Source organism: Tachypleus tridentatus, chromosome 2 (assembly GCF_004210375.1).
Source record: "Tachypleus tridentatus isolate NWPU-2018 chromosome 2, ASM421037v1, whole genome shotgun sequence".
NCBI classification, from domain to species: Eukaryota; Metazoa; Arthropoda; class Merostomata; order Xiphosura; family Limulidae; genus Tachypleus; species Tachypleus tridentatus.
Window position 1 is genome coordinate 66,728,522 of NC_134826.1, and position 24,828 is coordinate 66,753,349.

The 24,828-nt window shown below is 31.4% G+C and overlaps 1 protein-coding gene across 15 annotated transcripts in view; it reads right to left on the reverse strand.

Moving 5' to 3' along the window:
- The window catches only part of LOC143244075 (E3 ubiquitin-protein ligase TRIP12-like), a 104,210-nt gene that overhangs the window by 23,078 nt on the left and 56,304 nt on the right, over positions 1-24,828 (reverse strand). For 13 of the 15 annotated variants that reach the window (XM_076488112.1, XM_076488110.1, XM_076488119.1 and 10 more), the window contains 21 exons: positions 24,221-24,505; positions 22,940-23,051; positions 22,609-22,673; positions 21,122-21,171; positions 20,728-20,884; positions 18,819-19,014; positions 18,434-18,555; positions 17,053-17,159; positions 14,904-15,022; positions 13,409-13,730; positions 12,370-12,772; positions 11,815-11,899; positions 11,408-11,517; positions 10,450-10,644; positions 9,618-9,812; positions 9,069-9,200; positions 7,543-7,602; positions 6,245-6,450; positions 5,246-5,421; positions 1,541-1,692; positions 366-508 (listed from right to left, as the gene is read on the reverse strand). In XM_076488112.1, the coding sequence (XP_076344227.1) occupies positions 366-508; positions 1,541-1,692; positions 5,246-5,421; positions 6,245-6,450; positions 7,543-7,602; positions 9,069-9,200; positions 9,618-9,812; positions 10,450-10,644; positions 11,408-11,517; positions 11,815-11,899; positions 12,370-12,772; positions 13,409-13,730; positions 14,904-15,022; positions 17,053-17,159; positions 18,434-18,555; positions 18,819-19,014; positions 20,728-20,884; positions 21,122-21,171; positions 22,609-22,673; positions 22,940-23,051; positions 24,221-24,505 (3,392 nt within the window). The remainder of the gene's footprint in view (positions 1-365; positions 509-1,540; positions 1,693-5,245; positions 5,422-6,244; positions 6,451-7,542; positions 7,603-9,068; positions 9,201-9,617; positions 9,813-10,449; positions 10,645-11,407; positions 11,518-11,814; positions 11,900-12,369; positions 12,773-13,408; positions 13,731-14,903; positions 15,023-17,052; positions 17,160-18,433; positions 18,556-18,818; positions 19,015-20,727; positions 20,885-21,121; positions 21,172-22,608; positions 22,674-22,939; positions 23,052-24,220; positions 24,506-24,828) is intronic. The other 2 variants (XM_076488114.1, XM_076488113.1) reach the window with 1 other exon arrangement.

Genomic DNA, 24,828 nt, shown 5'->3' on the forward strand with positions numbered 1-24,828 from the left:
TACCTAGTTTAATTTCAAATTCATCACACTGCTATTTCACATTTACTTCATTATCAAAGTTTAAAACAAGACAAACCTCTAATGATACATTCCAAAAAATATTGCCCATTTCTAAAGACTTGGTGTGCAGATAAAATTTATATGCTAAACATTTCCTCTCCATATATTTTGCACTATCAATGGCTCCTAAATAATTAACCATTTCCTCTGAGGATAAAATTAAACTAGGATACTTTCTGCTCACAAGCACTATTAAATGGATGTGTCTCAAGTAACCATTTAACTAACCGCTCAACACTTGTTTTTGTCATAGGCTAGTGATAAGAAACATATGTAAGCTGATTTATTTCCACCAATATACATACCAAGTGTATGCTACTTGAGATAGCCAGTGGGGTAGATTACCAGTCATTATGGCCAAGGGGTCCTGTAATTGTCTTGTGGCCTTTGCTGCTAGCTTACTGTTCAGGAACTCTGTCTGAGGAATGGCTGGTGCCCAACAGCTCATCTAAAGAATTCAAAGAATAATAAAACAACAGTTTTCATCCTGAAAACACAGTTGATTTGAGACAGTATAGTAATTATTTTTTGTTAAGCAGAGTAACTAACCATGAATTTTTATCACACCTTTCTTTCTTTGACAAACTACTATAAATGTATAAAAAATAAGTGACATTTTAAGGATCATCAAGTAATATAAATGGTAATTAATACTTCATGAAGCCTAATATGAAACATTATACGTTACAAAAGTATGTTTGTGTGTCCTGATTTGTTTATCTATAATTACCAAAAAGTCAACAAGTTAAATTTGGACGTTTAGTGAATACATGTGGTTTTATTTTCTAACAGTGTTTGTGATTGCTTAAAAATAATATAAACATAATTAACACCATCCAAATCTTAAGGAATGAACAAAACAACATTTGATGACATTTGTACCTCAGATTGTGTGCAGTAATGTCACACTTTAACAAAACAAGAAATAAATGCAAAGAAGCATTTTATTATTGGAATGTATAGTCTATTCACTTTGAACTACACAGAAAATTCTATATTTTTAACACAGTTTACACTATATGTCTCCAAACACTAGCATCACATTCACCAAATGACTAGAAGTGTACACTTAATATTTTCACCAATGAAAAAAACATACATTTTATTGGATCATTTATTGAAGATATAATAGTTTAAGGCCCCTGACAGCTGCTTATCAGATAAACATATTTCACTGCTAACTTTTGTCTGTTTCTTTGTAAGAGCACATTTTCACACCCCACATTTTGAATAGATATTTTTACTTGACCTTCAACAAACCAATACTCTGCATTTAAATTTGAAATAGTTTCCATCCATCAGCATGTTTTTGTTTTGTAGTTCAAAATTATCTTAATATTTTGGGTGATAATTGCTGTTATGACGTAGTGTTACCAGTTAGGATTTAATTATTACACAGGGCATTTAGAATAAAACAAGTTGCTTCACTAAAATGAAAGTCAAAGTCAGAAAAACTGGTGTATAAAACAGACAGACTCACATTATACAGAAATCCCCAGTAACGACAAAGTGCATGAATCACTCTGAGAAGGCAAATGACTTCTAGGGACGGGTCTTGTACAGCAACAGAATCTGGAAGCTTAGCAGTAAGATACTGAGAAAGTAAAGAAACAGTTTCTGGAACTATTCCCTCTGGAAAGCAGGAAAAAGAAAACACTATGGGTGAGTTCATATATATATATATATATACACTTTAAAATATTCTGGTAAAAAAAACCAGCAGAATTTAATGCAATTTCAGACTTCTGTACCAAATTAGTTAGACATACCCCACACAAATCACTGCTTTCTGAACATTTTATTGTTCTTATCTAGAGCCTGTTTAGGTATAGTTATTAATACTTGCCACTTTTATCAAACAATCTCAAATGATGAGGTAATATGGTGAAGAGTAGCTATAATAAAAACAAAAACTATAACTAAGAGATTTAGCTCCACAAAATTGAAAAGAAATGTTACACTGTATTCAGAAATTACTTCATATTTAAAGCAGCAGCTGGAAGGTTAAAAAGACAAAATCAATGGAAACTACTCCACAAATATCAGCTTTCAATGTAATTTTTTAAGTGCATAGGAACTTAGCCATGCATCACTAATCCCTCAGTAAAACCACTGACGTTGTATTAATATTCAAATCAAAAGTCTTTTTACATTTACTGAAAGGAAAATTTATCTCACAGTAAACTTCCAGCTCTGATACTCAACAGTTGAGGAAGAAATCTTATAGTACACTGCCAGCTGAGGAAGAAATATTACAGTAGACTGCAATCCCTTATACTCTGTCAACATTATGACATTTTCACTTAAAGGAACTATCTAATAGTTACAGTAAATGTAACTGTGGATCAATGTTTATGAACATTAAAATTTGTTTTCTTTCTGTGTTTCCTATGCATCTCAAGTTTTCAAGTATTTCTCAATGAATACAACAAAAATATTCAATTTGTTTTTACAAACCTATAAGATATCATCCATTATATGCCTGAGTCTTAAAAATACAACAAAAACAAAACTGTGATATAACTCGGGAAAAAACAGAACAGACCACTATTTCAAGGTTATTTTAATGTACTATTTTAAGAATTTTTATAGATATTTAATAACCCTCTTATAACAGATAGGTTACAGTGCTTGTTACCTTCTACATTCACATTTATAATTTATTTAAACCACTTCAAGTGTTAATGTATGTAAATACAAGTATCATAAAAATGTTCTTCATAAATCAAGTTTTAAGTAGTTTTAATTTTAAAAGGAAAATTTAAATAAATTCTCAAACTCCTCCTTGCGTATCATGACATTTGTTCACTCCATTCTTTATTTTTTCATAACCCTTCTGATGCCTTGAGCTCAATATAAGTTATTCATTATGATACAGATATTACTGATGTAAAGTATAATTTTTATGGTCTTCAAACTTCTTTGTTACCTAGGGTAACAACTAGAAATCCAAACTCATTTGTAAAACTCACTACATCTTTGTTTTCACAGATTACCAATAATCCTCTCACTTTTGCTATTGTATCATTTATCAAACTGTGTATAATGTCACCTTGTTTTTGGTAGAGATTTACAGTTATTTCACCTTTATATTGAATGTTACTATTGACAAGCTTCAGTTGAGTAGGTAAAGGATTTTTTGTGTGCAAAAGACAGGTAGTGGTTACCAAATTTTGTGAAAATACACGTATCACATTAAATTTTTACAGTTGCCTACTGGTCAGTCAGAATTACCAAGCTAGTGGAATAGTTAACTGGGATCCATATAGACTTCACAAAAAAAAATTCTAGCTCTTACCAGGATTTCTTTCAGGACCCTTAGTCAAGGTTGTATAACTTTCAAACCCTACAATGCAGGATTTAACTTGCATATATGTTCATTAAACACAACTACCAGCAGACAATGCACCAGTCTCAGGCTCTGAGAGACACAAAACTATTGAAACAATAAAATAAACAAACAAACCTAATTATGATAGAGAAATTCTGAAGTTTGAGGTCTTTGCCAGGACCATAATTTATAAACATCTATTAAGAGTTTTAGTACCAAGCTGTTTTTCTGTGACTTTTATAGATTAGAAAGATTTATGTGACTCCTGTTTAATGGTATACAAAATATGATAATTTCATATATATATTAACATTCTAAGAAGTGTTGACAACGTAGAATATGGAAACATGAAAAAAAAACGTATTAAACATCCACTCATTTTAGGGACAAGTAGCCTGAGAAAGCCAAGGAACTGGTTTGTAAAAAAAAAGATCACACCACTTACAATATATAAACTAATGAAACCTGCCTTCAAAATATATTTTGGTTTTAAATTCTGAAAGACTGTGTAGATAACTTCCAAAACTTACCACATTATGTGTAAATAACAGATACAGGTGGATAAATAAGGCATCATTTTGGAAGATTTTTTATCAAATTAAGATATCACATATTAATTGTTATATACAACTGATCATAGAACCATACAGCTGAATCAATCCTAAAACAGTAATAAAAGCTCTTCTTGAAGCTCAATGATGTTAAATATTTGGGATTTTCTACATGAACTACAGTGAAATATCAATATTGTTTTAAATTTTATTCCTAAACGTGAAGCCAGTATTCAGTTCAGGTTACTTTATGTCTCATTTGTGATGACGAGAAACCCACTTGAAGTAAAAATGCATCTCAAGACGGCTGGTATGGGTATTAACACTTTTATTGATTTCAACCTGAAGATGGCCTAAGAATGTCAAAATGTTATTCTCTGCTTTATTAGTAAAAGTGCTAATACCCATACCAGCCAGCCTGAGATACAACTTTATATCTCAGTATGAATATTTTCAAACAGATAAGAGATCAAAGATACTCAATACATTACTCAATAACATAATTCAGAGTTTGAAACAAACTACCAAAATGCTTAACATTTTAGCAGTTTATAAAAATTCAATGTTTTAAATTTGGAAGTTCTTCAAAACTTTACACAACTAGTTACTAAAATGTTCAAATTTCAGAAGCTTATGCATTTAAGAAAGTTTCAAACCACTGAAGTTTCAATATTTTTTAAGTGTGTGACTGTTAATATTCTAAAATAACTTGTGTTAGTTAATCTTACACTTTGTATCAAACACAATTACAGCAAATGGCACTAAACTGCAACTAATGTCAACGAGGACAAAGCTATACGGTATGGGAATGCTAAGATACAAGATTAGATACAAGCTCTCCAGGAAAGAAGAAAGGAGGTATGAAGAAAAATGTAACAAGCTGAATAATATACTGTAATGTATTTATAATGCTATCTATCTAAGTTTTTAAATTTACTCAACAACACAAAACTTCTCAAGTGGAAACTGGGGCTAAGTACATTTCCAACTAGTTCAACTTTTATTAACTGTATTTCTTTTTTTTACTTAGAATTAATCTGTAGTCTCAAGCTTCACCAGTTTTCTTTTGAAGCTGTAAAGGTGCAAGTTGTCATAAACCAGAAAGATGTAAAAATAAAATCTGAAGCAAAAAATGCAGCTATATATTCATTGAAAATTTTCTGCAGTGGTTCCACACTAAGAATAAGTTGTAACAGTATATACTTTTGATTTCTAGAACCTAATTTCAGTAGTTTTATAACACAAACAAACCTACAAGACTTAGAAGTTTTTATCTTCCTTGAAGTATTATCTTAGTACTTACCGTTCCACAATTCGTCACCTTTCTTTTTGGGTGAAGTTCTACCACCTACAGCTCCTTTGCTGCGACGGCTAGAGCTTGAACAGCCCGTGTTCATCCCCTGAGACCGATTAACTGAGGTGCTACTGCTTACAATAGCTTTATTTGAAGATAAATCATCATCAGGAACTGGACGGTACCTACAAAAAATGAGTTTGCCAAAGTTAAATTCTAAAGTCAAATTCAAGTTTATAAATGATAAGAAACAACTTTCAAAATATTTTAGTTATATTTGTCACATTGATAGATAATGTAGTAATTAAAGTAAAGAACACAGTGTCATGTGCAGCAGTTTGTTAAAAAAACCCATGATAAATATTTATTTTTGAATTTTCTATAAAGTTACATGAGGGTTATTTGCAATAGCCATCCTTATGTTAGCAGTGATAGACTGATGGAAGGCAGCTAGTCACCACCATCCACCACCAACTCTTGGACTACTGTTCTACTAGTAAATAGTGGGATCTACTTTCACATATAACACCCTCATGACTGAAAGGGTAAACATGTTTCGTTGGGCCCATGACTCTCAGATTGTGAATCAGGCACCCTAATCACTTTGCTGTGCCAGGCCACACAGTAAATGAAACTGTGTCAGAAGTCTTAGTCCATTTAATTTATTGTGGTTTTTAACTCAAATGAAAAACATTTCAAATTAAACTGTAAAACCAAAAATCACACATTTTAATATCTCATCTTACTACTGATATAAATTAGTCACCTTCCAGTAACTTATTTCTTTTAATTAGCATTATATCTACAAATATCTTTACAAACACTACAATGTTTTAATAATAAAACACAACATGCACAGTTAATAAACATTACACCAAATATCCAATTTTAATGTGAAACTAAACTCATCCATTCATTCCTCCTGATATTTTTTATTTAGACCAATCAGCCTGGTTAATACACCATCCATCAACTTAATGTGTCCATAAAGAGAGAGGTTTTGCCTACCAAATTGTATGCGTTTGCACCCATATATTAGCATAACCAACAGGATTCTCAGAATCTGTGTCAGTTTCATGCCCATCAGCACCCTGATTGCCAGCACCATATTGTCTGATTGCCTGATAAACTGTCATGTTGTATGGGAGAACATGTTCTCCAATTAAAAACTGGAGCTTGTGACGAGCCTGACCTTGATTGATCATCATGGCAGCCTAAAAGATGCAATAGTAATAAAACAAGTAGCATCAATTCCCTAGTTAAAGAAACTATGTTAAGAAACAAGCATAGGAAAGTAGTTTCAATAATTAATCAGTCTCTTGACCTCTCTAATTACCAATGAAGAAAGACCCGACAGAAATGCATAACCAAAATATCAAATCAAGTATTCAAGCAAATCACTTACATTTTTAAAGGTTATTTACAGCTTTAACATTACATGCATGGCTCAAACAAAATATGCATGTCCTGACCTTTCTTGAGTCAAATTCCATATAAATTCCATATTCGATTAAACAACTTTATTATAAATACAAGTTAATCGACTAGGCTTTAGAGAGTAGTTTATAATTCATATTTTTATATTATTTAATCTTTGACTTCTTAATTTCAAATGGAAATATTTAAATAGGTTCTCAATGTGTACCTTCTCGAGTTTGGCTCAGTGACACTCTGACTTCTCATGTATAGATTTTCTCCTGTTTTATAACAGTTTAGAACTGTTCAACCAATTAAAAAATGAATACCATAATCTTTAATCTTCTTGTTTAGTCCTCCAAGAAATGTCTATAATTCTACCTGAGAATACTATTAGACAAGTTTTAAACCAATAGAAAAACCATATTGTGAACTACATAAATCATGATTGTATATTTTGCTTTTATGGCAGAAAGTAATAATAGTTCACAAACTATATATATTCATATATATTCAAATTGATGCTCTAACCACTAATGAAACTGAATCTCAGAAAGCCAGATAAATAATAGTATTTGTGGAATATTCTATCCTTGTAGATGATATACGTGTGTTCTAAAATGAATATTTGAAAATCAGATTACATTTTGGACAGCCAAATCAATTTTTTTTAATATACATTTCTTTAACAAGGATAATTAAAATGTCAAAATTAGAAACTTGAGTTAAGGTTGCAAGTATTGTTGTAAATAACACGTCTCCAGAATCATATGACTAATCAGTTACAAGTACATCTAACTGTTATGAACATGAAATTTAAATCCAATTTATATGTCAACTACTAAGTTGAGGCAGATAGCAAATCATTTTATCTTTAATACTTAACTTACCATAGTGTCATCAATGTCTTCATCAGAATTTTCATCATCACTACCATCATCATCATCATCCTCATCAAATAAAAACTTAAATTACCACCATACACCTTTTAACAAGTAATTAAAAACAGCACTCTAAATTAAGTTTCAAAGTGTTCATAAAATTTAGGCTAAATACAAATTCAATATCTAACAAATTCAGAATTTTGAAGGTTGTTTTTTTTCTTCTCTCTCAACCGATTGACAATAACCAAAATAACACGTTTAAACAGAAAAAGGTTAATCAAATAACTGCAAACAGATTGTCATAACTTAATACTCCTTAATACCAAACAATAGATGCTGTGTTAAAATGCAATAAAATCACACCTACATATAAACCAGTGAACAAACTATCAAGTAAACATAGGCAAGGGAAAGACAAGACATAAGCCTACTAAAGATGGGGTATTTATTCATTATTCAAAATGATTAAGTGAACGTGGAGGATACTGTCATAAAGGAAGCAAAACAGCCTGATTTAGTGTTACATTTACAAAACCAATCACAAAATTAACTTCAATCAATCAATATTCACTGCAGAGCTAAGATTCTTCCAACACCAGAATACAAAAGAATCCAAAGATTGGTTAGGTTTCTTTTGAATTTTGCCTGAAGCTACACAAGGGCTATCTGTGCTATCTGTCCCTGGTTTAGCAATGTAAGACTAGAGGGAAGACAACTAGTCATCACCACCCACTACCAACTCTTGGGCTATTCTTTTACCAATGAATAGTGGGATTGATCATCACATTAGAAATGCTCCCGAGACTGAAAGGGGAAGCATGTTTGGTATGATGAGGATTTGAACCCACAACCCTCGGATTACAAGTCGAGTGCCTTAACCACTTGGCCATACTGGGCCTGGAATGAAAAGAAATATTTAAAAATGAGTAAACATGCTCAATAACGAAACAGTATTTAAGCACAGTCCTGTGTTTGGGAGTCGTTTTTTTATGTTTTTTTCAAATTAATTATTGTACCCTGTTACTGGAAGCCTTTATTCACATTGGACAGTTTTCAATCTGAATGTAAAAGACAATGCTAAGTTTTACCATATCCCTTGAAAGGTAAAAGCTTGACCTGTTGAAACAATTATTTTTTTGTAGGAATTTAATAACTTGTGGATTATTGTACAGATGGTATTTGTACAGTTTTTGTTATGAACTTTCACACAGTCTCTCTTTTTTGTAAAACTAATCTAAATTAGTGTTTCTCATTACTCCACTGATCCAAGTAATCAAAATATTGCTGCTATGATTTCTGACAAACTCAAGACTGTCCAGTTTAATAAACTGGTGCCAGAAACCACAAAAATAACAACTTATTAACATTAGTGTTTCCAATTATTCCAGCTAGCTCAGTGTCAAGTGAAAAACAGATAAATTAATGACTAAATTCAAAGAGACACCCAAGCTGTACAGAACAAAATTTGACAATAATATACATTACTTCAGTGAAAATTTAAAGTTTGAAAAAGGCTTTTCAGAAGTTCTCACCTTAATTCTCCCATACCCTCTAATGACTAAATATCTTTCTATGGCTTGAACGAGAGCAAGTGGATCAATCTTGACGGGTCCCCCACGCCACTGTCGGAGGTTTGAACATGAAGGATATCGTTGCAAATTGCACTAAAAATATAACAATGTATAAAAAACCTAGTTTCTTATTTACATTTTAACTTTCATTATACATGTGAACAGCAACACGTGTACCACACTAACATAAAACATTATAGTGTATGTATTCATCAATATAAAACTGCTCTCAACCTATATATGTGTGTACCACACTAACATAAAACATTATAGTGTATGTATTCATCAATATAAAACTGCTCTCAACCTATATATGTGAACAGCAACACGTGTACCACACTAACATAAAACATTATAGTGTATGTATTCATCAATATAAAACTGCTCTCAACCTTCTATAAAATAAAAAGAACTATAAAGAAAAATTTAATATTTCAAAATTACTTTATTAAAATATAGTTCACAGAAAAAGAAAATTTATAATTTCTAAAAAATTATAATGTTGCTTACCTTGAGTTGGTGAGTGTTGAAAAATTTAAGGGTACTAGTACCCCTGCTACTACCTGCGCCACCACCACCAGGTAAGTCATAAACTTTAACAAGGAATTGCTCCAGCTGACTTATACATGCATTCAATTTGGCAACTAGTGCAGACAAGGAAGAAGAATCCAAAGTGTGGAACTCTAGGTTTGAGAACTTAAAAAGCTATAAAAAAAAAGAAGAAAATGTTGATAAAGTTGAGCACCAGTGTTATAATTGCAGTCTTTCTTCTGTTACAATAATTAGTTTAATTTTTTACAAACTTATGGAAATGCTGTTACCAATGCATGTTTTATTACAACTGTAATGGTAGGACTTATAAAAATATTAGAGATGCATGATTTTTGTATAAAACAAAACAAAACCAGTTCAAACAAGAAGTGGGTTTATTTATTTTTGTCTACAAGTAAAATAATTTTGCACCTTTCTATTTTAGGTAAAGTCCATAAAAGTGCCATGCTCTACAGTAACAAAATGCAGAGATTAACTTCAAATGGTTATTAAAATGATTAAAAATGATTTTCTTAGAAACAACTAAAAATCTGAAAAACAATTCCACATAATAATATCAGTGAAAACTATGTATTTATAATATCAAACTTAAAACTTAGAAGTAAGACAGAAATAAAAAGTACGATTTTGTTAGGCAACTGTCATAAGTACATTTACAACTTAACACTGAAAGAAAATTTAAAAATTAATTATACCTTATTGTTTTAAATATCATTGTAAAAATAAAACAATAGAGAATATGAGAAAAAACACCGAACTAGTGTAAAGGCGCCTTACAAATTATACATACCGGAGTTTTCAAAAAAACGTGAAGAAATGTTCGCAGTCGGTCATCCCGACTGCTGTACATCCCATAGCCACCAGTAGCCGTCAAGTAGTGCAGTAACTTTGTTACTAGCTTACTGTGAATGACTTCAAAGGAAGATATATCACTTCCTACTACTACATCACGAATTTCCTCAAGGGCTTTCAGCCCTCCATCAGTCTGAAATAGAACAAACACATATCAAAAGATCATAAATATTGTGATAAGGCAATACAGGTATCTTTCTTTTTTATTAACACTAATATCCATACATACACAACAATCTGACATGAAACAAGTACAACAATGTAAGCACCTACAAGTCTATAACCTACTTTTTTTTTTCTTTCCCATTGTGGTGAATTTCTTAACGTTACTTAAAATTATTTCTATGAGACATTAAAGTTAAGTATCCTATCATAATAACATTTAAAAAAATACTCTTCATTATTTATCACCAATAAGGTTTTTTTTTAGATCAAATGTCAAAACAAACTTAAATGTTAGAATGAATAACAATGAAAATAAGGATACATACGATCCTTTTTCATGGACTAATCTTCTTGAGATGTATCATAAAGGAAAAAGCTAAAAACACATCAACTTTATCAAAAACTGTACACACTGACCTGTAATCACAACCACGTTATTGAGTTAATCAAAAACATTTTAGTGATTTTGATAAAAGATAAAACCAACTGAACACAACTTTCCTGAGACACACAAAAATGCTCTATTTGCTATAACAAAGAATTCTGAAGAGTTAAAACATTAAATATCCTGAACAAATTTGGGTTTCACAAATACTGCATGGCTTTCAGAAAAATCAGTCACAATTAACTTCATACATTTGTTCCAAATAGAAGGAAACAACAGATATGAGTCAACATATTAAACTATTATTAACATGAATTACAAACAAAACCTAATAAGTGATACATACAGCATTTTCTAAGTTTTCCAAAGAAAGGGTAATTCTATTAAAAACACTCATAGCTGGATGTGATGTTCCATGAGTTTCAGTCTTGAAATACTGGTTTTCAAACTTCTGAGCTGCAGATAAAAGAAAACAATTTATGGAATTCTATGCTTTACTCTAAATCTAATCAAACTTTATACTTTGATGTTCAAGTAAATGATTTGAAATTACCTCTTGAAATAACCATCCTTTTGCAATTTTCAATTTTCCTAACACTTTTGAGTTTTGAATATTGCTATGATGAACACTGGTTTACTGAAAGTTGCTGTCATTGGTGGTCAGTTTTGCTAGAATTAAACAACTGCACGGCTTTTGTGATCTATTCAAATTCTACAGACAACACAGATGAATTAAAACTGACACAACTGTACCTTGGTCTCTGATCCAAGCTTTCACCTTTTCTCGGTTTCCAGAGAGACTACTACAGCTTGTAGCCTTTTGATCTATAGAAGGCTCCTGTAAACATTGGCAAAAACAAACTTAAACATTACATAGCAGAATGTTTTTATACACAAGTTCTCATAATACTAGACTGAAGTATTGTAATACTTAACTTAATCATTCACAAAATAATATATCACACATTCACAGGGTTAAGCTGATAAAAATAAACATTCCAATGCAACTGCTAGTTTCATAATGGTAAGCTTTAATGATTTTTAACTACTCTGATTACATAACATTTAAATGAATACTCTGAATTTGAATACTCAACAGAAGAAATCTTGACATTTTTAAGAAAGACAAACTATAAGCTTCTTGCTCTTTATGGTATATAACTTAAAGTGTATTGTAATCCAATGTCAATTTGGCTCAGAATCCCGGTAAAAGCAAAGCTTTCAACACAGAGGTCATCAGAAGAAAGATTTCATCACTGCCAGTGTAGCCCTATGCTAATATCTTACAGCCACAAATGATGTACTTACTGAATTTAAAGATCTCCCTGGTAGAGGGGAGGTGCTGTTCCATCTACCCCACCGAGCAGGATTAAGACTTGCCAGAAATGAAGAAGTCTTTGCAGCTGCTGTACTAAAACGCCCTTTGCCGGAACTGGCAACATTTGTGTACGACAGGTTGGTCAAGTTAGAAACAGAACTCCCAGGTAACTGAGAATGGATACCAACTGAAGGAGATTCCGGGACTGACAAAACTGATGTGGCTAAAAGAGGACTTGAGATGTTATCGAGTGATCGCCCAGAGCGACTTGAACCTCTTAAAGGAAAGCTACTATTGACAGCCTCCCTGGAACTGTCATCTGTGCGCACTTTGCGACTACTGGCATTTCCACGTTTTGGGGTTCTCTTTCTCTTTAGCACATCACTCAGACGCCTAAAAAAAAAATGCTATAAGCTCATTGGAGCATATAATTAATAACTTATTTACTATTACTTGCCCTCTTCATAAAATAATTAATTCTGTATTAATCTGAATTATCAAATGATTTTCTTCTTATTGCAATATATGCTCATTGTTCCTATATCAAGTATTACCAACATATTGCATCCTCATAAATTACTTCAAAAAGAATTAAACATACACGTACCTTCTTAAAATTAAAACAAGTTTTCTAAGTGTAAGTTGATCAAGTTTTTTTTTTTCAAATCAACATATAAACTTGAAAATGCCACATAGCTTTAGTTCAGTGTTGATTATCAAGTTAGCATTCTTCACTATAATTGACCTTTTGTAAGGAGGCCAAATAGCTTTACCTATGAAAAAATTAGCCCAATTACTATGAAAGATGACCTTCTACCTGAATAAATGTTTAATATCAAGGATACCACAAATAAAGACAACTGTTGAGCATTAATAAATGTTAACGTTAAGATGTTTCCTTCAGCTTGTTCATACGAGGCCAACAGAATTTAAAATATTAAACATCTTTTGTCTATACATTAAAATTTGCATCTTCTACAGTTTTTCAAGAAACAGCCCTTAAATGACAGCCAATTTCTAAATACTTACATTTGGCCAATTGATGGGTAATGATTCTCCTCCAGAGAGGAAGAGTTTGGAGGCAAAACTTGAAGACCCATTGAACTAGATGAGGAGACAGAAGAAGAGGGTGACCCCCAAAGAACACCACTGACAAAGTGAAGAGGTCCATCTGTCGGGACTGGACCAGTATGAGGACTGGCCAATGGGTGAGTAGTGTCACAAGGACTGAAATTAGTGTGTAGGGATATTGGAACTGGAGGTGAAAGCTGAGGTACTGTTAGATCTTTAGCAACTGGATTACTGTGTTGAGGTTCTGCTTTAGCCAGCTCATTGATTCGATGCATCACACCTACATGAATCATGTTGAAAATAAGTGACTAAGATCACACTAATACTCAGTGCATGTAAAAAATATTAATAACAACAAATAGTGACTACACTCACATTTATGAAACTAATGTATTCTTACTCTATGTTTTAAACTAAATCTATTTCAATAATTTTTAACATGTTGGCTCTCACATGATCCATCAATGGGTCATGTCAGCCTTGCAACAAGACTCACTTGACCCAGTGATGCAACATGCTATATTTTCTTTTTAAATAATCACTTATTGGCTGAGATACAACAGCTAAATGTACACTCTTCCTAAAAAAAGTAATTGTAAATGACTAGTGGGACCCTGGAAAGTATATGCAAGAAAGGCTTGGGAGCCAACACGTTAAGTATTTTCTGCCCATTCAAAAGCATAGATTTATATTTGCTAATATGTCTTTAAAATATGTGATGTATCATTTTTTTCCCATGGGATCTTCTTTGTTAGTAATTTTATTAATTACCAGTCTTTCAATGCCAAATTTCAGGAAAATGAGTATTATTTATTTCCCACTAAAACTAGTAAGTTAATCATACCTCTTTTACATTAAGTTACATTGATTAACAGTATTGATTAGGATAATGTTAGCTTTATGTACAGATTTAGGATGAACCTAAGCTTCATGGAATGGCCAAACCACACAAGTTATTGGGTTTATGGCTGAAAATATTATTAACAGCAAGGATATTTTGGACAAGTTCAAGTTTCTAGTGCATTAAGAGATGAATAGCTCACCATAATTTTATTAATTAAGTTATAAATTCACAAACCTGTTATTTTCATTACTAAACACAAGAGTAGGTATAAAACAAACAAACAACAAAAAATAAACTTAGTGCAAACACCAAATATCAATCAATTTTACAATTTGATATAAAAACAAATAGCTAATTTTAAATGTTTTGTTTACTGTGAATAAAAATTTATCATAAAAGCAACTAATCTAGATACCAAATACACCTAACAAAATATATTAATTTACAATGTTTACTAGCCATAGAATATACCTAGCAAAATACATGAATTTAGAATACAACAACAAATTAATTTTGGTGAAAAACATTCTTATTAGAAAGTGAAATAAATGCTGATCATTAAATAAATATTATAGCTTTCTCCCCCTAAAATGTTGCACTTAGACTTACCTTCTCGACGAAAATATACCCCAAATATCTCTGGAAGTTTCTGCATCAATATTTCTGACATCTGCAATGCCCCAACCACAACTCTCAAATCTTGGGATGACAACATAGCTGCAACATGACTGTCAAGAGGCCACAAAGAAAACATGAACAAAACAATCTTTGCAACAGAAAAAAAATAAAAAAATGCAATTCACTGTTAATAAGTATATATTATCACATTATTAACCTGATTTGTAAAAATACAAATTTTGTGTGCCAATTTTTCTTATTACTTTATAAAACTTAAAAAAATTCGGCCTTGTTCAAGTTTCTTTCAGTCACCTACTACTCATGAAATAAATTATGCTGAGAAAAAATGTTACAAATTAAAGTTCAAAACTTAATATACTATTTCTTAAATGTTCTACTAACTGGGAAATTGTGAATTAGAATTCTTGCTCTGATTCTTCAATTACATACGAATTTTTCCAAAGTACAGCTGTAAGAGATGAAACTTTTTTTTAAATATAAAATGGTTTTATATTTACAATGATGTAATTCAATGGCTGTCAGATACTAGTGCTAATTTTGGAAAATAATTTTTTTTTTGTGTGCATTTTATAGCAACACTTTAAACAGTAGTAGTCCATTAGGTTTTACTGCAGTACATGATTTGATGTACTTTCACTCATTACTGGGCAAGGACAAACCTCAACACTGTTCGCTAAAAGACATCACAACCATGAAGAATCAACTATTACCAATCTCTTTACAGGTCTAAACACGTGAATACTTCCATAAATATTTAAACCTTGTGATAACAAGTGACAAAGAAGACATTTTTCTTCTTTACAAACACATCACCCAAAGACTTGTGAGCCAACTTATGATTAGAAAGCAGTATATTTATTCTATGTAGCTCTACCTCCCATACTACCATGAAACGTGGGTATTTAACCACGTTAACATATTTTACACATTTCATACAAAATTTTGTAAGGTTTGAATTATATTAAGTTTAACCCTTAAACAGCAGGAATGTTGGAGGTAACACCGTTTAAAGGTTAAGGTGTGAATGGTGAATTGAATGTACGAGATAGCTACATGAATTAGTTGGATTAGTTTTATAGAAAATCTTACTTAACTTGCACTTATTGCACAATTAAAAATATCCAATTCACTAAAATTGTTTGTTTAATTTTTAAAAAATGTATTAATATCAACTCATTTCCAGCCTACCACAATAAAAAACACAACTCACCTTCACTGTAATAAACCTCTACTTACACAAGTAAAAAATTAACTGTAAGAGTAGAAACTTTGTTTATTGTTAAATGTATAATTTAAAATGTATTCTGCTAGTAGCCTAGAACAATGTTCCTTCTAATCTTTGCTCAAAGATTGCTGCATAGCAATTTACCATGAACTATGGATCAAAAAACAATAGGCTACTCACAAATTACATAGTTGGTAATATTTCTGTGTGAAAGACAGGTATACAGTTTGAATAATACCATGTTCAAACATGAGGTAGGAGTACAGGCACAAACAACTGTTCATAAAGTGCTGTAAGAGAGGAATGGTTTCTGGCAATCAAGGAAGCTTTCTGAGTGTCCAACTAATAAACACACACACTATGAATGTTAACCCAGAATATAAACTTAAAATATGGTTTGGTCTATCTAGAATTTTTCACAAAGCTACATGAGGGTTATCTATGCTAGCAGTAATAGACTAAAGGGAGGATAAGTCAACACTACCTACCACCAACTCTTGGGCTACTCTCTTACCAACAAATAGTGGGATTGACCATCACATTGTAACACCCCCACAAATGAAAGGGCGATCATTTTTGGTGACAGGAATTCAAACTTGCAAACCTCAACTTACAAGGTGAACTCACCACTAACCACCTTGATAAACTTAAAATCCCCAGTCATCTTATTCTAGTGATACATTTGCTTGTTGAAGACAAAACCCCCACAACACAACTCTTTCATATCATTATGCCTTTTAAAAAAGCTAAAACAGCTATGGAAAAAAAGTGCTCAGAGAAGTTTTTAATCTGCCTTGCACAAAGAAAAATCAAAGCAAGCATTTGACTAGAACAAACAATTACTGGGCTTCAATGTAATGCAAGTATTAAAGTAATGTCAAAATTGATACATACCTTGAAACTATTTGATTCTTCAAAATCTTACCCAGAAGTTCAGGTGGAGCAAAGTAGATCATTCGTAGCAATGCTCGTAAACATTTGTGTCTAACAGCTGGCCCTGCCTGAAAACAGTTTTATACTCTTGTGAACTTTTAAACAAAGTTTTCAAACAAAGAGGAAAGAAAATAACAGTCCCTATCTAAAACTGTAAAGCTTTCAAAGAGGAGGAATAAAAGTTTATACATTACCTTGACTTTGACTGTTCTGAAAAGTAATGAATACTTTACTCTCAAGAAAAGTTATATTAAGAAGAATGAACTTGAAATTCACTGAAGAGGAATTAATGTAAGCTGCATGGTGTACGTTGAAACTTCATACTTTATCTCACTTTGAACTAAGGTCTCCCTCAATGACTTATTTCTTTGTTACACTATTTAGCCACAGTTCAGTGTATTAAATCAATAAAATTAAATAAAAATAGATGTAAACTGTTATAAACTTCAGGATAACTGTATTAAAACTTTGTCATCACCTGCAGTAGACAATAAATATAAACTGTTATAAACTTTAGGATAACTGTATTAAAACTTTGTCATCACCTGCAGTAGACAATAAATATAAACTGTTATAAACTTTAGGATAACTGTATTAAAACTTTGTTATCACCTGCAGTAGACAATAGATGTAAACTGTTATAAACTTTAGGATAACTGTATTAAAACTTTGTTATCACCTGCAGTAGACAATAGATGTAAACTGTTATAAACTTTAGTATAACTGTATTAAAACTTTGTTATCACCTGCAGTAGACAAAAGCAATAAAATTTAAAAAAGACAGGTTTGAGTTGTTACAAGCCTGAAATTATTTGATTGTCTGTTACAATATGAAGTAATCTTCTTATAAACAAAACTGGATAAATAAAATATAAGCATTCCAGCATTCTTAAAGAACTTTCATTCACAGATATACACAAACAAAAGGCATAGCTAGAAAGCACTCAAATTCCAACTCCACTCCACAATATATTTTACTTCTGCAGTATCAAACCTAAAATATGGAACAGAAAAATTCTTGAAATGTAGACACTATGATCCTCCCCCTCCTATCTCAATTTGTTAGATTTAATAATTTTTTAAGATCCCAGTTACTTTGATACAAACTACATTTGTAAATAATAATCATTTGGTTTTCTTTGAAGACATTCAGCCTCTGTACCAAGCTTGAACAAAATCAGATGAACATTTTTAGCTGTATGTTTCAAACACTGATAAGACTTCCCTCACCATTTAGCATAGGTGATTATTAAATTAAATAGAAAACATGGTAAACACTACATAAAATCAAAGAATTACCATTAATAGTACCAAATGTTACTTTTTTAATATTAAGACTTACAGAGCTACTATAGACTTCATACAACACAGCAAACAAAGATTTGATGAAGGAGGCAGCAAGTTCAGTGTTTTCTTGAAGACAGTCCACTCTCGAGTCAATGCTGCTGACACTTGAAGTTGATGCTATTAAAATATACTTCAGATAGATGATTGTTTTCATAAAAACAAAAACACACATCATTAAATTTTCTCTCCAATGAAATATGACGTATAAAATGCAGCTTGAAAATTTTTCAATATGATGTTGTCTGTAACATGCAATCTGTAAGCCACATTTTTCATTTGACCATCCCTCTAATTGGTCAGAAAACAATGATAAATCTTTGTTAAGAATACTTTTAATATTAAATATCCACTTAAAAACCATATCATTCCACAAAGCTTACCCGGTGACGTGGCAGAACAAAGATTAACTCTTCGCTGCACTGACCTCGTAGTGCCAGTGTCTTCGTTAATCTGCTGCATGGAGTTAAAATCGATGGTGTATGTCCTGCCCATGGTTGACAAGCTTATTTCATCCTCACCAGACTGATGGGCTGCCTGCCGGCAGAAAAATAGGCCATGTTTTGTAACTGTTGATATCTATGAAGTATTGAAAATAAAAGAAGTTTTCTGTCCTGATAATCTAGATAAATTATTCAGACATAACAGAATAGGTAACAAAGACACATTTGCAATAACACAATTTCAATAAAAATAGATGAACTTAACTTAAAAATGTGTTATTTCTAAGCTTTTTATTAATCAAAGTAAAAAAACAAGGAATATTTAGTACTAACCTACAGTTGCCAATGGCTAAATCCAGTAGTCCTGTTTTTTTCAGTAAGCATAGAACAGCATTTATAGAGCCATTCAAAAGCTATGGTATACTTAGTTAATGCTATAAAGTAGCAATTGAAATCTGTACCATAACAAAGAACTGTTCAAACGTGAGTTATAAGGCATGGTGATAGACTTGAAAGCTTTATCTATATTAAACCTGTGGACAATGATAAAAAATTAATTAATTTTGTACAGGATCTCAGAAGTTAACGTGTCACATGTGAATAAAGATTGATTCAAGTACATATGATAAACTGAGCACTTGATGAAACTGAGGTGGTAAATTGCTAATCTGTCTAACTTTCAGAGGATTACTTAGTATAATTTTCTTTGATGTCATCATACTATAATGGAACTCTTGCTTATATGATACTGGAAAAAAAATTTTATTATGCAATGTGCAACCCTCAACTTTGCAAAATTGTTTATTCTGTGTACACGTATATTTGAAATAGGAATCACTATTCACCCATTCCACCTTCATTTCCCATTACAGAAAACTTTTTCTCCATTCTCAGTATGCAGATATGACAATGAATAGGTGAAATCTGGATATAATGCACTGGCGCCATCTATGTAAATATTATAGTACTGTCTGTTGTGTATACATATACATACTTTGCAAAGTGTGGAAGGATCTTCACCAAAATTAGTATGGAAGTTCATTAGATCCATGAGAAAATACATACAAATTTTCAGTTTTGCATTTTGCAAGTTTTTTTTATATATATATAACCACTACTTCACCCTTGTTGATAAATCTTCACCAAATTTAGTATGGTTTGTTCAGTCCATGAGGAGATACATTGAAATTTAGTTTCACATTTTGTGTCTTGCTGTTTTTATAGGCATTTTGGTGTTTTTTTTTTAATTGTATATGAAGAAAACAGTTTTTCATGTTCTAAGATAACCTTTCAATAATCATGAATTTACATAACTTCTGTCCATGGTATGGGCAACCCCAGCTGGTAAACTTTTTTTTTTTTTTGGCTTATTCTGGATACAGTTAAAGTGTAAATTAACAACCTGCTATATTCAATAATTTTTGATAAAAAAAATTACATTTTGTTCAGGATCCCAAGAAGATACTTGGTATATTAACTGAATGTAATACATAAAATTTAATAGAAGTTTTGATGTTTTCTTTTACTCACTATTTTTCTAAATACCATTTCATATTACTTCTACTAATAATTACTTCTGTGTACTAAATTACAGGTGTCACTTTTCTTAAAGCTTTTGACTGTGTAAAGCAAAGGCTTGCATTTTCTTCCTTAACCAATAATCTCTGGTATTTGTTTATTGAATAACACCAGCAAAAACTGTAATTACAGTTGCAGGTATAAAAGTTGTTACACAATAACAAAAACATCTTTCACACAACCAGAGCCCCCAAAAGCCTGAGTAGCAATATAACTTCCTGGCAATGCTAGATACAGACTGTAGAGCATACAGAACCAAGAGTTTTTATACCTCTATTATCTTGCTGTCTATACCACTGTATGGATGCCAAGCACCCCTGTCATCCCTCCACTGCCACATCACAGCATCTGTGGGGTTCCCTGTGGGTTTAACTAAATAGGCATCAACACTAAAGATTCCGTCTGATGGTAAACGTGGCATAAGTTCACTGACAAGAAAAACAGATTATTTAGACAAAACTTCTTGTTCTGAAATAAAGAAATGTCAGTTTAAACAAAAGAAAAAACAAAATTATTGACATAACACCATTCAGTCAAACTGAAATAATTTTCCTAATTTTCAACTAAGTAATGATTGTAGGTACAATGAATTTTTTAACAGTCAAGTGTCTTACAACTAAACACATTTTTCTTTACTTTCATCTTTAAAAGTTCAAATAACCTACCCAATTAATGACGTAATTTCAAAGAGTTCCTGAGGACTTCTTGGAACAAGCTAAAAAACAACAGAACTTTAGCAATCTCTTTAATACTTTATTTGGAAAAAAAAGACATTTCTAAGAAAAATACATTTAATGCTAATATCATTTCCTAAAGTTGAAAAAAGGCAGGTCATAAAACATATCAAACAAAATAAAACTAGTTCTAACCCTCTCTGTCTGGACATCATTTACTGCACAAGTCACAAGGTTTTAGTGTCTTACACTCAAACTTTTATAAATCTACATTTTGTTTATGTTATACCACTTAGTATAAACAGGATTTACTAAGTGTTCTCTCTCACGTTTAATTCTATACTACCTATGACCAATAGAAAGGCATGGTTCTTCATCTATCAAATGACTTATGTTGTTTTATGAATGGAGAATTATCAACTTCTCTGTTATTACAAACTCCTTTTCTATGAGAAAGAATGACTAGCTTGGATAAATGTAGTTTCTTTTGTTGCACAGTTAGAAAGCTAGAAAACTTGATAGTTATAAAAAATGGTCTGCATTTTGCATGTTACTGTTCTATGCTCTTTAGTAAATAAAAATTATTTAGTACATAACTACAATTAGAATAATATTGGGTTAAGTGTCAGTAACAGTCAACAGCAAAAAGATGACCCAGGTAAGTACTTTATTTCTTGTTTTTCATGTTTACTTCTCCATATTTATTAGTATTATAGTAATCAAAATGTAAAAATAAATTAAGTAAAAGAAATAATAATATAAAAAGTTATTGAGGATTACATAATTCGATACATTAACACAAGCTCCATGTTCCTCAATTGGTTTACAACTTATAATTAAGCAAACAGTGTTAGACACAGGTCAAATGGTGATAAAACAAAATTTAATTATAGATAGATGGATACTTTAAGTTTAAAGCTACTAAGGATAAAAATATGTTGTTTCATGTTACAATTTGAAGTCATTCTAGAAAGAAAAAAAAAGAATTTAGATTCATTTTGATTTTTTCATTTTTTTGGTGGTTATTATTGACCAACTTGAAAACAAATATTTGAAATACATTTGAGATTTTAAGAAATTAAACAAATGAAATTGGAGATTTTTGAGATGAAGAAAAGTATTTTCAATCTTAATGCAAAATTCACTTTGCACACAGATTAGTCAAAAGATCTTTGATATATTCAAGGACAAACCTTTTTACATTATCAAAAATACTTCACTAAAAAAATAAGATGTGTGAAAGGCTTATAAAGGTTATTGAAAGTCTGCCAAACTTTGTTAAGATGTAGACACTATATTAAACATTAGTATTATCAAAACTGTAAAGACTTTTAAAAGAGTACAAAAGATTTCAAGTGGTTGGTCAAATCAGAGCCCATGTTGACAGAGTTAATAAAGGCAGGTACCATCCAGCTATAAATTAAGTAGCAGTTGATTATTTGTAAGAATTAAAACAATATTTAACTTCTTTTACATACTTCTATTTCTTCAGACACTGGCTCAACACTGCCCATCAAAAGGTATCTTAAATTTTCTGCAATATCTGTAAGAAAAAGAGAGTAATATTTACGACTACACCAAGATATTTTCATCTCATATAAAGTAATTAAAAACTTCTAATTTTTGAACGTACAAATGTCTTAAGCCAGAAAATATTACATCATTTTGAACTGTTAAAAAGAGTATTTGCCTACATTTCACAAGATGTATTAAACTCAACTTTTTAGCAATCCTTTTTCAAAGTTGTATGTGGAGATAAATAGACCATACTAGATTATTACTGTTTCAGCTTAAGAAAAGATTACTTACTTTGTTTAAGCAACTGAACTGCTAGCTGAGAGCATGAACCACACATTATGGCCAACATCCTCAAAACCATTACAAACGTGCCAGAACTGATGACAGGTGGAGACACCATCAACTAGGTGACACATTAAAATACAATGTAGCATAGAATTTCACAATGAAAACTTCAGTGATCAATAACTACTCAAAAAGGCAGCATAAAAACAACATATTACCAGCCTTCTGAGAATATGCTTTGTGAACAAATAAACTTTCTAGTCGATTTTTCCACATATACTTTACCATTAAAAACTGAGCCTAAGTTATGTTTTCAAAACAACTTTTACCTCAAATTCCATATAAAAAATAATGATATTGTCAGCTACACAACCAACATAACATCAAAAGCACCACAGTTAAAAACAGTTTTAACCATGAATGAAACAATAAATAACTGTTCTATTCAAGAATTGACAGACATGAAGTCAAGGTACTAGTGGTGAGAGAAACCACAAGCAGGTTGTGGATTGGTCTCAGAATTAACATATTTTCCAGCAATTTTATGTATAATGGAGTTGAAAAGTTTGATTTTTAACTTTGGTGTGTGATTTCAAATATTGTGTACAATACAATTCACACACATTAATAAATAATACAATTACTTGTACAGGGAGCACACCACTTATGAATGCTGGAGATCATTAAATCAGAGCCCTGATTTTTAAAGTAACATATCTACTGGAGAACAGCAACAGCAAAGAGGACACCTTCATATCAAAAAATATTGTAAGATAAAGCTTATGAACCTTTCTTATTTCCAAGAAGTAATGGCGATATACTGATGATAGTAACGCGTTGTGTAAATTTAGATATAATCATCTAGACTTCTCATATGTAATGTTATAAAACAAAACTTGTTTTTCTTATTACAGTTTAGAATAGTTTGTTTACTTTCTGCATGTAAATGTATTTTATTTATGAGAACAATGTTCAGTTATCAGCCAAATTCTTCAGTGCACATCATACACAAGTTTTCTACAGCCATCAATTCCTGATATGATAAAAAAAAATATTGAAGTTCTTAATAAGGAAAACTCAACTTCCATTGTTTTCATAACTTCTCAGTTACCTTTAAAAAGATAAAATTTAATTTTTTCTGCCTAAATATAGAGAAAATGCATTTATGTATCACTGAACAAAAAAACAAGCATATTGGTCATTAAAATGTTTGAAAATTAAATCCTAGTGCTGTTTTAAACTACAGTATGGAAATAAAACTGAAGGTCTGTTTGTTTTACAACATACCAACTGTTGGATATTCCTAAAGAGACCATGGTTAGCAATTTCTATCAGGATTTTAGCATCATGCTGATAACAGTCCACAAGTCGTGAAAAGGCCAGACATACACTCTCTACGGACTTCTTGTCCTGCTGGGTGAGACGGGCACTCAGAATTGGTATGGACTCTTGAACAAAATGGAACTCATCAGTCGTCAAGTTTTGACAACAGTTGGCCATGATGATGAGAGCTGCTCGCTGGGCATTTATGGAGAAGAAGTCCAGATAGGTCAGGCAGGCAGAAACTCCTCTCTAGTAAAGGAATAATGGTTAGCTGAGACACTTGCTTATCATACAGTAACAGAAAGTTAAATTAAAATAATTAAGTTCTATACATTTTCTTTGTTAATAACATCACTTTGACTGCAAAAGCATGAGGCCATTTTTACACATTTGTATTAACATACTTGTTGATAAAGATAAATTTGTTAATGATGTACACACAGACACACATGAAACTACGAAGTCCACAAAAGTTTTGCAGGGTTCAATGAACAACATAATTCACACAAGATAAAAAGTGATCTAGCCATAGCAGTAACATTAAATAAAGACTAAAATTTTATTGTGTTTCA